This window comes from Bactrocera latifrons, unplaced genomic scaffold, assembly GCF_001853355.1.
Source record: "Bactrocera latifrons isolate USDA-ARS-PBARC rearing strain unplaced genomic scaffold, ASM185335v1 scaffold_235, whole genome shotgun sequence".
NCBI classification, from domain to species: Eukaryota; Metazoa; Arthropoda; class Insecta; order Diptera; family Tephritidae; genus Bactrocera; species Bactrocera latifrons.
In genome coordinates, this window is record NW_017535908.1 from 355,693 (window position 1) to 372,131 (window position 16,439).

General features: G+C 38.0%; 1 protein-coding gene across 8 annotated transcripts in view; it reads left to right on the forward strand.

Moving 5' to 3' along the window:
• Positions 1-16,439, forward strand: part of LOC108968971 (Down syndrome cell adhesion molecule-like protein Dscam2) — a 109,526-nt gene that overhangs the window by 75,914 nt on the left and 17,173 nt on the right. For 5 of the 8 annotated variants that reach the window (XM_018933380.1, XM_018933382.1, XM_018933384.1 and 2 more), the window contains exons 8-10: positions 1,265-1,416; positions 3,791-4,063; positions 9,235-9,522. In XM_018933380.1, coding sequence (XP_018788925.1) covers positions 1,265-1,416; positions 3,791-4,063; positions 9,235-9,522 — 713 coding nt within the window. Of the gene's footprint in view, positions 1-1,264; positions 1,417-3,790; positions 4,064-9,234; positions 9,523-10,389; positions 10,675-16,439 lie in introns of all 8 variants that reach the window. The other 3 variants (XM_018933381.1, XM_018933383.1, XM_018933386.1) reach the window with 1 other exon arrangement.

The window sequence follows — 16,439 nt, forward strand, 5'->3', positions numbered from 1 at the left end:
ACTTCCAACGTTCTTTTTAAAAGGGATATCTACTGGAATATAAATAATGAGAGGCAAAAAAAATTGCTATCCGAGTGGAGCCGATATAACCATCACTACTCCTCAATCAATCCCASTCGCACAAAACCCTGCTTCTCTCCGACCATGCCGACAAACTACATAACTCCATATACCCGTCTCCGGCTTGGCCACACGACATTACAACCTCTCATTTGCTTCAAGGCGCTAATCCTAGTCGCTGCCCGTTCTGCAACTCTTCACTCAGCATTAACCACCTCTTAGATTGCTGCCCGAAGCTTGATGCCCAAAGACTACACTATTTCAATGGTATTAACCCTACACATCTGTTAAAAAACCCGATGGATAATAATATTAGCAGGATATACAATTTCCTTAGAGATACCGACCTACTCCGACGCATTTGATACCGCCCTAGTCAACATGCCAGCCGAAAGCCTCCGACGGTAGCGCTGCGTTATCTTTAGTTTATGTAATAATTTCATTGTTATGTAAACTTTTATAAAATAAAATAAAATAAAATAAATAAGTACTACAAGTATACTTGCTGCACACATAGATAACGCATAACAGTGCCATAACGAATTGCCATAAAATCCAGCAACAACAACAATTCAGTTTAGGTAATTAAAATTGATTGATTTCGGTTTTAATCGGCGCTTATGAACCGCTTATGAGAAAACACAACAAAATTTAAACTCAAAATAAATAAATGTGTGTATAAATATTTCTCATCAAGCGCTGCTTCAAAAACACTGTTAATTCCTGAAACTTGAGAGTGCCACAGGCAAGGATATATTGTGTTGCTGCCGTCAACGGCAAATTGCTTAGTTATGAACTCGAAGGCTTTAAACCAAATATTTTCACATTTTTTCGCAAGCATACATTTGCACCTGAAGAGCTCTTTAGTTGTGGATGCAGAGCCAATACTTTCTCCACAGTATTTTCAATCACACTAATGCATGTGTTCTGAAGAAATGATCGAAATTTGAGTAACCTTAGACAAGAATGATAAATTGATGACTTGAGTCTATATTCTATATTGAACTATGCGCTTGATTGTGTTTAAATAATTTGATTAGCTGTCATAACGGCGCATCTTATCATTTGACATTAAAAAAGCTCATTTTACATTATATAAGCGCTTGCTTTAACTTTACTTGTATTGCATTATGAAGCACACTCACTTACACCGCCACTAAACAATTCTTCTTTTACACGCTTACTTCCATGCGCTGCCACACAGATTTATGATTGGGCAATACATCACTGTCCACGGCGATGTAATTAGTCACGTCAACATTAGCCATGTCATGGTGGAAGATGGCGGCGAATACTCCTGCATCGCGGAGAACCGTGCGGGGAAGGTGCAGCATGCGGCACGTTTAAATATTTATGGTAAGTACATATAATAAACGGCATAATAAACAAGCAAAGTTATAAAAATTAATTACTTTCTTAATATTTTCGAATGCGCCTCTGAAGGCCGATGTTATTTTAAAAAGCTTTTCAGGCGCCATGACTTTATGAAAATGTTGTCATCCGGTTAGAGCACAAAAGCACTCTACGATTCGGCCATTGGCTTATATGTCCACAAACCGTATGTTTGTGTGTGTTCATTGTCCATATGTCTGCAGGTCATTCACAGGAAAATTGCGAAATTCCCGTTTATTTGCCTCCAACATTTCAGCTGCCCGACGCTGTCATTCAGTATGGACAAATTCATTTCCTACTTTTCTGTTTTTTTTTTCGAATATTTAACCCGCATTTTGCACCCGCGGCGCACTTTTCAAACGGTCAGCTAAAATTTCATTGCGAACCCGCCGAACGGAACGGCACGCTATTCGCATGCATACCTTATGCATGTACATATGTACTGGTATTTACATGATAAATATGCATTCGAAAAATAAGCCTCGCAGAGATTTATTGATGTTCATGGAAAGCCGCATTCTCGATGCGCCAAAATAATTGCAAAAAGACACAGAGCCACATATACATACATACATATACTGCAAAAAGCAGTGAGACTTTTTAATTTAATTTTTGCGCCAGTCGTTCTTCCTTTTCGCTGCATCACGCCTTGTCGGAAACCTCGTTTCGTATCGAAAAGCTCAGAGAGGTTCCTTCCTATCTTAACGGAGTTTTTGGTATTGCTCAACGTCAGCTTACACAGCCGTACTAGTTTTGCGGCGTTACCATGTTCGACCACATTGGCATAAAAACAGCTAATTTTCCTATCAGTTTGCTAGTTGGCGCAAATTTTTGGGTCTCTGTTTTTGTGTGAGCGGGCATGCTTTCGTCCGACCACAAAGAAGCTGACGCATGGGGGTTCTACAAGAGTATGCTCCCGTACTTCTGTTAGTCTCCGCATCTTTTCCTAAAACTTTAGAGTGTTATAGTAGTCAAGCCCTTTATACTCAAGCATTTCGGCCTTCAGCTATCGGTATCTACCCCTCCGGAGACACCTTCTTTGCCCACCCTGGCGTTATAATCGCCAAGCACGATTTTGACATTGTGGCGGGGGCAGCGCTCATAGAAATCATCGTCCTTTGTTTCCGTTGGGGCGTGGGCGCAAATCAGCGATTTGGTGAACAACTTCGCTTTGATGCGAATTGTAGCTAGACGTATATCCACTGGGGTGAATTCCAGGACACCGAATTTGAGCACTTTTTCCTTATTATGGTATATATCATTGCTTAAAATTTAAATTCTCTTTTTCATGCCTTTCCTCAAAAATATTCTAACTCCCTAAGAGACTGAAAGCTTTTCTTTTTCTAAAAATTACACGTTTTCTTACCAAAAGCAAATACCAAATACTGAAAATCACTTCAAAAAACCACTTTTCAATAATTTTTTAGCTTGAAGAGGCTTTAACTGCTGAAAACAGCTTAAATAACATTTATTTTTATTTGCGTCGCTGGTATATCGGAACTCAGCTATGCAGCAGCATGCCATACATTTGCGGAGACAGTAATATTTTCAGTGACAATGTTTGGCGGTAGCTTTCAGCAAATAAAAAATTCATACGCCATAAAGTTTGTCATAAATTTTGTAAATTTTCAACTGGAAACAAGAGCGCCTTTCAAAAATGCAAATGCCACACTTTTTACACTCAACAGCCATAGCTCTCTGCTTTTATGTTTCTGTTTCTGTTTCTTTTTTTTTTTTGTGTTTCTTTTTTGTTAAGAAATGCAAAAAATAATAAACATACTCAACGCAAAATTGAAAGGGCTACAAGAAAAAAGCATGGCGAACCACAACTGCGGCACAGGAATCTGCTGACGCTGTACTGACCCACATAGATAAAGCCAAAACATGCTGCCTGTTCCTTTTCTGTGGCCGAATGTGTACTCGTATGCCCAGAGGATAGCGGAAAACTGTACAAACACTCGCTGATATCTCCTGCACATATACTCATATACACTCGCTGATATCTCCTGGACATGTGGAGCTTCAGACGAGTGTGCGTTTGGTGTGAGTGCAATTTGTTTGTTTACCAAGCGACGAATTACGTAAATGTTCACTATTCGGCAGTTTTTATATGCTTACAATTTGGTTAATATTTCTGGCAGCTTACCGACAGAGTGAGTGCATCACTTTCAAGCCGATTTACTGCTGTCTTTACTCACTAACTCGCCTTATACATTAAATCCTTAAAAATTCTACATTTTCATTGAACTTTGAAAAGCTTGCAACCAAACTTTAATCAATCGTTATTTGAATTGCAACAATAAACCTAATTTTTCACTATTCTCTCTTCCTTTTACAGGTCTACCCTACATCCGCCTCATACCGAAAGTAACTGCCGTGTCGGGTGAAACCCTAAACTTGAAGTGTCCCGTAGCTGGCTACCCCATCGAGGAGATACATTGGGAGCGCAACGGCCGCGAACTACCAGATGATATCCGGCAACGCGTGCAGCCGGACGGCTCGCTGACCATCACACCGGTGCAGAAAAACACCGATTCGGGCGTGTACACATGCTGGGCGCGCAACAAGCAGGGCCACAGTGCACGGCGCAGTGGCGAAGTCACAGTCATAGGTCAGTATACTTTAAGCGAAACTGAGCTAAGTGTGTGAATAAAGGGGTGAATAGCGAGCATGAATATCGCCACTAGAAAAAGAAAAAAGGGGGACCCAATTTATACAACACAATTGCCAAAAGCAACAATATGGAGGCAATGACAATAGCAATTCATATGGAAATTAGCCAGTGCAAGGGAAGGCTCCAATAACATTAAATATAGTTTTTCTTTATCCCTCCCGTATGGGAGACACCTAAACATTTCGCGGTGAAAAATATCGTTTTGAGCTATTTAGTGGATTAGTTATTGAAGGGAAAATTAAAGCATATGCGATATAAGTGTGAGACGAATAAGTAAGATAAAAGTATAGTCATCAGATATTTTAACCGTTACATTTAAAATGCGTACCACATTCCAATGTTTTCCAAAGTTGTAGGCACAATAATAACAATTAAATTTATAATTGCGACAACAGAGCGCGCGGCAGCAATTTCAATTCGGAAGCCAACTTTTCTTATCACAAGCGCATATTTTGCTTGTCCGCATTATTGCTTAACTTTATTATTGCTTTAATTTCGACAATGAGCGAATGAGCGGGAGGAGTTAGGCACTTATCAGCACGAAACTTGCGGTCGCTTGTGCGGAACGCTTGTGTTGTTATTGAGTTGCTGCCCAAAAGAGTCGCAGTTCATCACTTCGAAATGGGAACTAATGCAAACTTAGCTGCGGTTGCTTATAAGACAGCAACTGCACGCCTTAACGACAACAACGAGATGAGCAAGGCGGACATTGCGGCTGAGCTCGACGACAAAGTCATTTTTATTTGCTTCGAAACAAGCAGAGAACTTGTTGTGTTGCAAAATGTTCATTGTTTCAGAGTTGAAAAACTTTTTGGCATTGAAATAAGTAATAATTGGAATCGCTTTTAGTTTTATTAGTAAAGTTTTAAATATGCGTGCTCCGTTGCTGCAGGCTTTACTGTTTTGTACTTCCTTATGCACGGCAAACAACCACACTGGCGGCCACTCAGTTTTGATAACTTTTATATTTTAATTGGTATATACTACTAAAAGTAATATATATATCCACCATGAGAGCTATTCTGGGTGTTTGTTGAAAAATTTGACACATTCGGCGAACGCGGATATTCGTTTGCCGCGACAGTGTTAGCGGATTTATTGTCTAGTACTGGGCCTTAAGTAGTTCCAAAAAAGTATGTAGAAGTCAAAGAAATTTAATGTGTAGCCACCAGTGTACTTTGGAAGATGAAGAATATGTGTTTGTTTCAGAAGATCAGCTGAAGTTGGTTTACTGTATATTTGGAGGGTAGGATTCTTGTCAGCTACTTTGGTTTCATGATGAAGTTGATAGTCTTTAAGGTTATGCCTTTATTTTCTTATAGACTTCGGGTAGTGCCAGATTTAGTATTCTAACCTTAATTTTTTGCTTTAAATTAAAAATATATGTAATCGTTTATTGACTTAAGCATATAACAAAATCCATAGAACCTAATGTAGGGTGGCAGTTGGTCACCTTTAATAATCACTTGAAAGCGATATCTTCGGTTAGCAGTCTGATTGCAATTGTCTGTGGAAGAAGGGCGTTTAAATAATTTGATTTTCACCTGCCACAATCAACGTCAGCAAAACCTCAAATGAGCATTTGTCATTCAGCAGTTTCGCGGCTTCGCGCCACACTCACACCCTCAACCATTTATAGAAGATTTTGCAACGGCCAGAAATGCTGCGCAACTTTTCGGTTTCTTCACAAACCAAATTGCATTTCGTCGCCTCCCAAATACTTCGTTTCTCTTCCGTTTTAATCAACTGTGCTTTGTGTCACGACATGAATGAGTGGGAGTTAACGCGCGGCACCCTAGGCTAAAGTGGGGTGTGCTCATTCATATGGCTACATAATCGTATGTGAGAATACATAATTCAAAATCATTCGTGTATGCCGAAGTCAAGTGGGGCGCCTTATCGAGAGTTATATACTTACTTATATGCTCAGCACCGCTTGTGGACTTGGAAGAACCAAGGTGTTTCAAGGAGTCGACAGGAGTACATACATATAGATGCAACTAGTCCTCATTTCGGTTCTTTCGTGGAATCCATTAATGACATACGTAACTTCTGCTGAGAAACTGATGAAATTGTAATCGATTTGGGATGAAAGAAAAATGCATTCCTGAACCAAAGTTATTTCCTAGCGGTGTTGTTCCTATAAGTCAGAAGACTTTCAAAGTTGTGCTTTCACTTGTTCGTTGCCGACTCCGCTGAGATATTTTGTGCCTTTCAATAGCATGCTATTACGGATTTCCAAGTATTTGCAGCGATACACAATTTCCCCGCCTGCGACGGCCCTCTACCCACTTTTTGGTATCCTGGACAAATTAGGCCCTTGTGGCATCTTTTGTGTACTTTCATAAACACGAGCGAAACTAAGCTGTATATGTGTTCGCGTATATACGAGGCGTATGTATGTATATAGGAATTAATCTGCGGTGGTGCGGATTCCCGTTTTTAACGTTTAATTTAAATAAGTGTGCACAATGCTACAATTGTATGTATGTTTCTGGCATTTGTTGCTGCTGTTGGCACTTTAGGGACTCGCTGCCGCAAAGAGTCTGGCTCATTTGGTCGTACATATGCAAGTGCCTGCATGAAAGTAAATAAATATGACTGAGGATTTGTACCTCATTAGCCTTTTGGTTTTTGAGGTTTGCATATTTACTTTGCCGCCACTCCACAAGTGTTCCTTGCATTCATAACACATCACTCCATTGGTACACCACATGCCTGACACATTCTTACATACATACGTACATGTATGCAGGTAATACCGTAAATGGCGCTGGGTCGCAAGGGTTTGCGGTAAGGTGTCTGCCTTGGTGTTTGTGTGAGTATTGGCGTTGACATATTTAATGGCGTGCCAGCTATTAACTTTGGCAACGCTGTTCACTTCAGCAGCTTGTGAAAAATATTATTAAAAAAAAAAAAATTATTATTTTAAAATGAGTGAAATAAATGGAAGATATTATTTTCCATCTTCAATCTTTACAAGAATACAAAAATTAGTTAACAGAAGTTTCTGTTTTAAAAAATTAATACCGAATCAGTTATCAGAAAACTTAATGTATTTTTATTTTTGGCCTTCTCCGTTCATGGCTAATTAGCGAGGCCTTAATCAGTAGCTGCTTATACGAAAAATATACAAAACAGTTATGTTAAACCTGCTCATCAGCATAAAGCAAGCGATTTCTGTCGGGTCTCTTTTTTGATGTTGCTCAATTCAATAATTATAATGAGCATCAGAAAGTCTCTTCCTACTTCACTTCCAAACGCAGAATTCAGTCTCACAGGAAAAAATTTTTTCGCTCACACAACGTCTAATTAATTTGAACGTGCTGACCTACAATGAAGCTTTTTAATTGCAAAAAAATAAGCCGTAATCAGTTAGCTTATTAACAGCAACAGAAAGCAAAGTTACCCAATTTTATGAGCACAAACAGGTTAATTAGAGGAAATGGAGGTAAGCAAGGAATGTATGCATAAATCTTTCACTTCTAAAGTTATATTAAACAAAGAGAAATAGTTAAAATAGGTTAGGTTAGGTTAACCTGGTAGATCAATAAGACGGCCGTAGACCAGTTTAGCCCTTTGCGATACCAGATTCACTTGCTAAGTCTAAGAAGAGTAGTCATTGGTTAGGATGACAGGGCTTTACGCGAATTTTAACAGACTCTGCGGCCTCACTGCCGATATCGTTTGTCATGGCGGGACAAGTGTACAAGAGAGGAAATGACTAGAACAGGGCACCAGCGAAACCATGGTCGCGAAATAATGGTCGCTGGTATTTCCTACAGTCTTCTCGATCTGTCAGCTCCATTTTGCGGGCGTGTGGCCCCAGCAGACAGTGACCAGTTAGTATTCCCATCATTATCCTACAATCTCTTTTTTTTTTTTTTTGCCAATAGGTATGCTATGACCTTCTGATCTACTGTTTTGCATATGACTTTTGCAGTTTTGCACCCAAATAGCTCGTTGCATGGGGTTTTGATTTTCTTGACTATGCTTTTGTTGAGGTCGTCGTATAGACAATGCATGGATTTGCCAATGTTGATCACTTTTTCGGATGTTAGCCTTACTCTAATGGCAATCTCGTCCACTGGCCTGGCACCAAGTAGAAGTTAAGTTGTTTACTTCTGGCAACACTTTACACTGTTACCCTGCTTTCCAAGACACTTCTGGCCGATATTCGATACGAGGTTCCTGCCTTGATTGCTGCTTGGCTGTCTATGTAGATGTTGACTCTGGATAAAGTAAATGTTTAAAATGTTGCCCGTGCTAACCAATACGCTTTTACCAGGCATCGTTTTCTATGTAAAGTGGGGTCACGTCGTCGGTGTTTTCCCAACTATCATTACCAACCGAGCTATGCCTGAAAGTTCTGCATCTAAATCCTTCTGCAGCCAGTTGCCGTCCCGCCGATTTTACTGCGACGTTTTCAGCGAAGAGATCTATAGGTGGCAGGTTTAGTGCCAATTCAAGACCGATGTTGGAATTGTATGCACAGCGCAGCGAACCCATGAACCCTTTTCATTAACTTCCGGCAGGTGAATTTCCGTACGCCTATCCACCATACAACTGCATAAGAATTGCTCTAACCAAGGTACTTGGTGAGGTCCTTGAGAGAGAGTTATGCCCCATTTGTAGAATGGAACCTCCATTGAGTAGTTTTATGCTTTCTTGTGAATAGGTCCTTTCCTTCGGGTTCTACCCCAGACCCAGTCCAGTTCTGAATTATATTGAGAGTGGTGGCCATGATACTGCTAATAGTCTGTAGTTAAAACAAAGCAATAATATGGTTAAGAGTTAAAGAGCTTAGTCTAGTAGGGTATTTTGAAAAAATCATCCACCCAGATTTGTCATTTATAGGACGAAAGATATTCAAACGAGCAGACAACGAAATCGTAAAATAGTATATATGTGACAAAAAAAAAAAAATATTTTAATATTTATTTCGACATCTTCGCAAGGTGAGTTTGAAAACACATGTGCATAAATATATATGCTTATTTAAAAACGCAGCGCTTTGAACTTACAGACACCCGCTTTAATATACTATAATTCTGTACTTCTCTCTGTCCTCACTGCCAAACTCCCTTGAAACTTCCAATTTCCTACAGTTCCTCCTAAATTGAGCCCCTTTCAGACGTCGATTCTACAGCTAAATATGGGCGACCGGGCATCGCTCACCTGTTCAGTGGTAAAAGGTGACTTGCCGCTGACCATCTCCTGGCGGAAGGACAACAGGCCGATCGATCCGACGCAGCATATGTCCGTGAAGCAGGTGGACCAGTACAACAGCATTTTGGTCATAGAAACGCTCGGCTCCGATCACACCGGCAACTACTCATGCGTCGTGCGCAATTCAGCAGCCGAGGTAGAGAACTCTCAAGCGCTGCTGGTCAATGGTAAAGAGATGAAGCCACCACAAAGCGCGCCCATAGTTGCGCTCATATAAAAAATATGTATTTTATTTATTTCAACGTTTAGTTAAATAATATTTTTGTGCAATTGATTTTTGATTTTTACAACGATTGTTGTAATTGTACAGTTTAAATATGACTACAACAAGTTTGTTTATATGTATGTACATAAATATTTTATATATACATAGACTGAAGTAGTGTTTTTGAATGAATTTTGATTTTGCCCGTTTCGTATATATAGATATATCATTTACCGTTGATTTACCTTTCAATTAAGAATGCATTTTATGTTGAAAGAAAGTACGTATGTAAATGGCTTTGAACCCATTTGAAGTCAAAAAATTGTTTATGTTTGTAGTATGTTTATACAGCAAGATGAGATTCAAAGATTTTTCCTTAACATTAAATATATATAATTATGATTCGTTTGAATTTTTGAAACCAAATAGTTTATTTTCTCTCTGGAATGCTTCAAATTTGTAGTGTTAACGTATTGTAGAAACAAAAATATTCAAAACTGCGAAGGTTTAATCAAGCAACTTTGAGAGAAAGTTAGCTCGCAGATATACTTTTAACGGTATATAGTGAACATATATAGCAATATGAATATACATATTTAAGCAACTATAAAAATTTTCAGCAAAACGCGTGCAACGCTCCTGACACATCAATAACTTCTCTACGCACTACAACAACGTTGGTCCGCCGCAACCCAACGCTGGTATAGTTCCACTCTCCCTCTGCGTTTGGGCGCTTGCCAGCCGTACGAATATATGCTTATTTTAGATAACGAATCATATGATTGAAATTTTTAAATTACATAATCGATATTCTTGTATGTTATTACAGTCCCACCCATAATAGAACCGTTCGTGTTTCAAGATGGCCTCGCCGAAGGTATGCGCACGCGCACAGTCTGCGGTGTGTCGCGCGGTGATGCGCCGCTCAAATTGATTTGGCTCAAAGATGGCGAGCCGTTGCCCGAACTGTTGGGCGCCAATGTCACAATGCTCGATCAGTACTCGTCGTTGTTGAGCATACCGTCGTTGTCGGCATCGCACACCGGTGAATATACGTGCGTGGCTAAGAATCCGGCTGCCGAAATTAAATACACCGCCGTACTGCAGGTCAAAGGTATAGTATGACGGTGCCTACGTACCTACACGAATACATACGATTATGAGTATGTATGCATTATCCATAGGAGGCTCACGAGCTTCTTACTTTTACTAAATGAAAGCAAGTTCTTTTGTATGCAAAACTTTCCAAAGAAAAATTAAATTTTATATTGAGATAAAATATTGCATTAAGGGAAATAAATAACAGCATATAAAATGTTACCACACATCACATCACAAACACACGCAAACTGTTTTCACGCAATTTTAATTTAAGAAAAGGTTTCATCAAAAAAGGAATCTGGTGTTACACAATGGCACTTAAAAAGAATCTGAAGCAAATAATAAAAATAACTATTCAAAAAGTTTCTTAGAGTCCTCCAAAATAACGAAAGCACATTTCCATGCATAAAATTTCAAAAAGACCTGCAGCCGGTCTCGCTATTCGAGATTTCTCTCTAAAATTAAATGCCGAATGCACGGTTTTCTTACTTAGAACAATTGTTGCTCGAAATAAAGTATAATTTTAAGCGTGAGTTAAAAAAGATGAAAAATTGTTAATTCCTAAAAAAAAAATGTTGAAATGAGAAACGCTCTAAAAGCCGCAATTACCGCTCATTTGATGAAATCTGTCACATTTACATACACAAACCACATACAACTTGCACACATGCTAAAAGAATACTAAAAATAATAAAGACCATTGATTAATAAACAAATATATTAATATAAAATAGTAGAATTAACGGTATCACTAATGAAATTTAAACAAATACTCCACACAACTTAAAATGATCCAGTTTTTATTTCACTTTTTCGTTGTATACTAAAATGGCTTCTTATGGATTTCAGTTTTTAATTATAATAAATAGTGACTATTGATTTTTTAGCATCGGTACGTAATACTTCCGAGAAGTAATACATTTGAATCTATAAAATAAACTCACACGGAGACTATGAGTTGTGATTAGGTAAAGGCGGCGTCCAATACAAACATACACGAACAAATTGTGAACACACACACACACACAATCACATATTTAGCTGAACTTTGAAAGACCCCTGACATCCCCCTCTAACCAAAATCCATCCTCCAGTCGCTTTGGCACGCTGTGGGTTTTTTGTACGGCAGATCACCAGGTAACCTTACTGTTGCACTGCTTCAAACGCTTCTTACTATTTTTATTTACTATTGCATTGTTTTTTATTTAAGGAATATGCATTGCTAAGCGCTTTAGATAATGTAGTAGCGATTGTAATACATAACAGTAAAACAAACAATTGCCACAACTTGGTCATGCATAACTACACACAGCACTACGAGGCACGAAGAAGACGCTAGCAAAAACGAGGCACAAACTCGTAATGGATCAATGGATCGCGATCGTTGCCGTTTACCTTCGTATGTGTACTTACGTGTATGTCGCGACAGGCCGTGGAGCTTTTTATGCTTTTTAGACGCTTTTAACTGCGCACCCGCTGTACCTGCTATCCGCTCCTTCACTCTGCTTGTTAAGCTCTCTCTCTACTCGTGCTACATTCGCAAACAACTTTCTGCTTACTCTTTAAATCCTCGCCAAACACTCGCTATATTTTATGTACATATGTTTATGCAGATAAATAAAAGGGAATCACGTATCAGTTTAAGCCCCGCTTTTTGTTACGCGGCTTACGTCATGCGACACTCGCGCAAACCAACGCTGCTTCTAACGCCGTTATGTATATGCATATTTACATATACATATATAATTTATGTATATTTTGGGATTTTCGTGTGTGGCTGTCGCGCTGTGGTGCCAGAAAGCAACAACAATGTAAACATGTTTAAAGCTTACTAACAACTTGGTATATCCTGCTTAAATTTCGCGCTCAACTAACCGACATTCGTTGCGCTGTTTTTATTATCATTTAAAGCTTCGCAGTATTTGTAAAGTTATTACTCATGCCACGGCATGAGCGTATGTGTAGCTAGTTTGCTTACTTTTGTGCTCCCCGCTCACCTAAACCGCACTTAGTCACTCCACCATTTATGCTATGCTCTTTTATTTTTGTTTCAGGCTATTTTGTGCATGAATTATGGGAAATATTTGATTTTTACACTTGAAATAAGCGCGAAGCGAGGCTCGGTTTGAAATAAAATAATTTTTAGATTTCGGGAACCTCGAGACTTTTTACAAAGTGAAATTCAAATGATTGGTTCTCAACTCAAAGCCTAAATTATATCGGAAACCTTTGGATTATTCCGTATTTAAAATTTTTCGAATTTGGATTGAATTGAATTTTATTTCATTACTATTCCAAATACCAAGTGAATTTTTTTAAAAATAGTTGAAGTTACGCATTGTCCACCATCGGTATCAAAATCGTCAACTTTCGTTCGATTCGTTCACTACGTGGAATGCCGAATGCATCCAACTAACACGAGTTACTTAAGGCTGCCGGGTCCACACAGTACTTTTGAAATAATTAATTGGTTACATGGGTTTCCTCGGGTAAGCAACAGTCTTTGTTCTACAATTCGTTTCTCATATAAAAAACGAAATGTTTTATTAGAATATTTTCTTATTATTATTATCTGAAATTTTTGGAAAAAAATATTTTAAAGTCGGACATTGAGAACTGAAAATTGGATTTTTTTCAGACATTTTTACAAAAGAATTAAAATTTCGCGATATTTTTTTTTTCAAATAGTTTCATCGACATAAATCCTGCGTCCAAGTGTTTGAGAACTGATTGTATGTCAAAGATGCTATCAAGAAAAATCCTTCGTCCAAGTGTTTGAGAATTGATTGTATGTCAAAGACCTGTGTAAAATTTCATGAAGATGAAGATCGGTTGAGTAATTCTCTGGAAATCTATCCAACCGACTTCAAAAACACAGTTTCGAGGAACACGTGTTTGAAGACTTCGCACTTACCATAGCTACCTCGAGCGCACAAGTTTTCAAGGCTGTATCTCCAAAACTGTTACTCGGATCAACTTGAAAATTCGGGAGAATATTCTAAAGGGATTGTGGGATTTAAAAAGACAATAAAATAATTCCATTTTTTAAAAGCCGTAAGCCCATGAAACCCCTTTGGTAATGTGTGTTGCTAAATTTGACATAACTCGTTAGCGGTTTCAAAACTTTCCAGTTACACAGAAATGCTTTAGTTCTCGCATGCTTTTTTAAATTACCCCTTCTCCTGTTCTAATAAACTGTAGTATGCCTAGTATTTAGAAAACTGCTTCTTATAACTTTTGTTGCTTTCAGCATGAATGTACATATGTTTGTATAATTATGCAGCAGATTTGCGTGCTTTGCTTTAAATGCTTTTGTGCTTTGTTAATTTTTTTGTTTTGAGACTTTCGTTTTCTAACAAAAATCATGTAAAGACTATGGCTTCAAAAATTGAAAAAGACTAACTTTATATTTTAAGGCTGTTGTGTGCAATGATTTTTTTGCTTACCCCCCGCGATACCAAAGTTTTGGAAGACTAGCATAATGAAAAATGCAAAAATACACACCGAAAGCTTTACTGTCCCCTTAATCCCAGCAGGTTTATTATACTTTTAGCAAATCGCATTTATTTCACCATAATTTAATGGCTTACAATTAGTTTTAATTTTATTATTTCACTGAAATCTGGCGTCACTCGCTTAACTGTTAAGTTTGTGCTAAGTTTTTTATCGCATTTTTTGTGCAATTGAACGCTTTTGTAGCCACGCAAAGCTGCTCGTATATAACTAAATGCTTCAATAATCACACATACATATTTGTAAAATGAAAAGCGATTGCTTTGTTGTTGCAATGCGCTGCTGGCCAGCACTGTCGTCTGGAAGCGCATTTTGCTGAGCTTTGATAGAGTAGCGACGTTAGCAGATTTGCTATATCTGTTATATCTATGTGTATGTGTGTTAGCTGTGTGGTGTTTGAAGCATTTATTTGTGTGCTTTAGCTGACATTTATGTATCTTTTATTTGCAGCGTTACGATGGTGATCAATTTGAAATTTCTTGTTAGTTTTCATTTCCATTCCTCACATGAAACGCTTACATACATATGGTCAAGTACATGGGTGTGTGTGTATCAGTTTGATAACGAAGTAATCATAATTTTTCATTGCATGTGTATAACTAAATTCCCCGCTAATCCATCCAAATCACTGACACTTTCGGTAGTCTGGGAAGGTTGAGGTGTTAGGTATTGCAGCCGGAGCTAGTACATCAATTTTGAGTTTCAAGTGTATTAAAGCTCCAAATTATATAGAAATTTAAAATATTTATTAGTCGAAAAAACCTTTTCGTATTTTGTCAATAGATGTCGTTGCAGTCGTATATTTCCAATGCCACCAATCACATTGTGTCATACCATATAGTGTTTGAAAAGTGAGATTTCAAGCTTCCTTTTATCAAAAAGGAATTGAATTCGGGGAAGTTGAAAAAAAGCTACAGCTGTTTAAAGATGAGTGAAAATAATGAAGCAACTTGCTATATTATATTTTGAAATTTTTGTATAAAAAAGGGGGCATTCTTCCCTCCCGCAAGTTACCAATGAAATTTGTGAAGTTTCAGGAGACGATGCTCTATCAGTTCGTGTGGCACAACAATGGTTCGCTCGTTTCCGTTCTGAAAATTTCAACGTGAAAGATGCACCTCTCATTGGTCGACTTATCGTTGAAAAAGTCGATGAAATTTTGGAAAAGATTGACACACATGAGCATTCATCATCAAACGGTTTTGAATCATTTAAAAAGAAAATAATGTGCGAAAAAGTGGTGAAGCTTCACAAATGGTCGCAAAGCCAGGATTGACGCCTCGAAAGGTTATGCTGAGTGTTTGGTGGGAATGAAATAATTTACTATGAGCTGCTTCAGCCTGATCGAACGGTTGATTATACATTCTATCGTCAACAAATGATGAAATTGAAGCAAACAATCGAAAGAAAACAGCCACAACTTATCAACAGAAAGGGCTTCGTTTTCCATTAGAACAACGATAGCCCACAAACATCTTTGATGACTCGGCAAAAGCTGGGAGGGCTTGGCTTGGCGTCCATCATACAGCCCTGACCTTGCAATATCGGACTATCATTTGCTTCGGCCAATGCAGAACTCTCTTAATGGAATAAAGTTGGCTTCAAAAGAAGATTGTGAAAATTATTTGTCGCAGTTTTTCGCCGACAAACCAGAAAAGTTTTGAACTGATGGAATATTGTCTCTAGCGGAAAATAGCAAAAAGTGGTCGAACAAAATTTATTTATTAGTATAAATATATGAAAAAAAAGTTGAAGTTTCATTTAAAATACGAAAAGACTTTTTCGACTACCCAATATTTGCGTTACATTTCAATCAAACATTGAACGACTTTCGACATGAAAAGTAAACAGTCTTTTTCCGAAGATATAACGGTTAAGGAGATCTTTTAATCAAGGGATAGGTGATAAAATGTTATATAAGCACTTTTAGTCCAGAATCCACTGCATTGCTTTTATAATACTGTGAACCAAAGAAGGAGGCCAAGCTTCATAGGGATGCTATAATTACTGACACATATGCGAAAAAAATGAAATTCAAATTTACATATAATTGGCATACACAAAATATTTTATAGCTGCAATCAATGCAACAAAGAAAATTTGTTTGAAATTGAGGAAGAAGGAGTAGTGAAGGAGTGGCATTGCATTCCGTTTTGGTAACAAAATAATCATTTCACACTCCATGTAGGTCTGCTAGTGGAAAATAAAATCACGAACACCTAAGCATGCGAATAACTTAAATTGTAGAATACAAAAAAAAAAAAA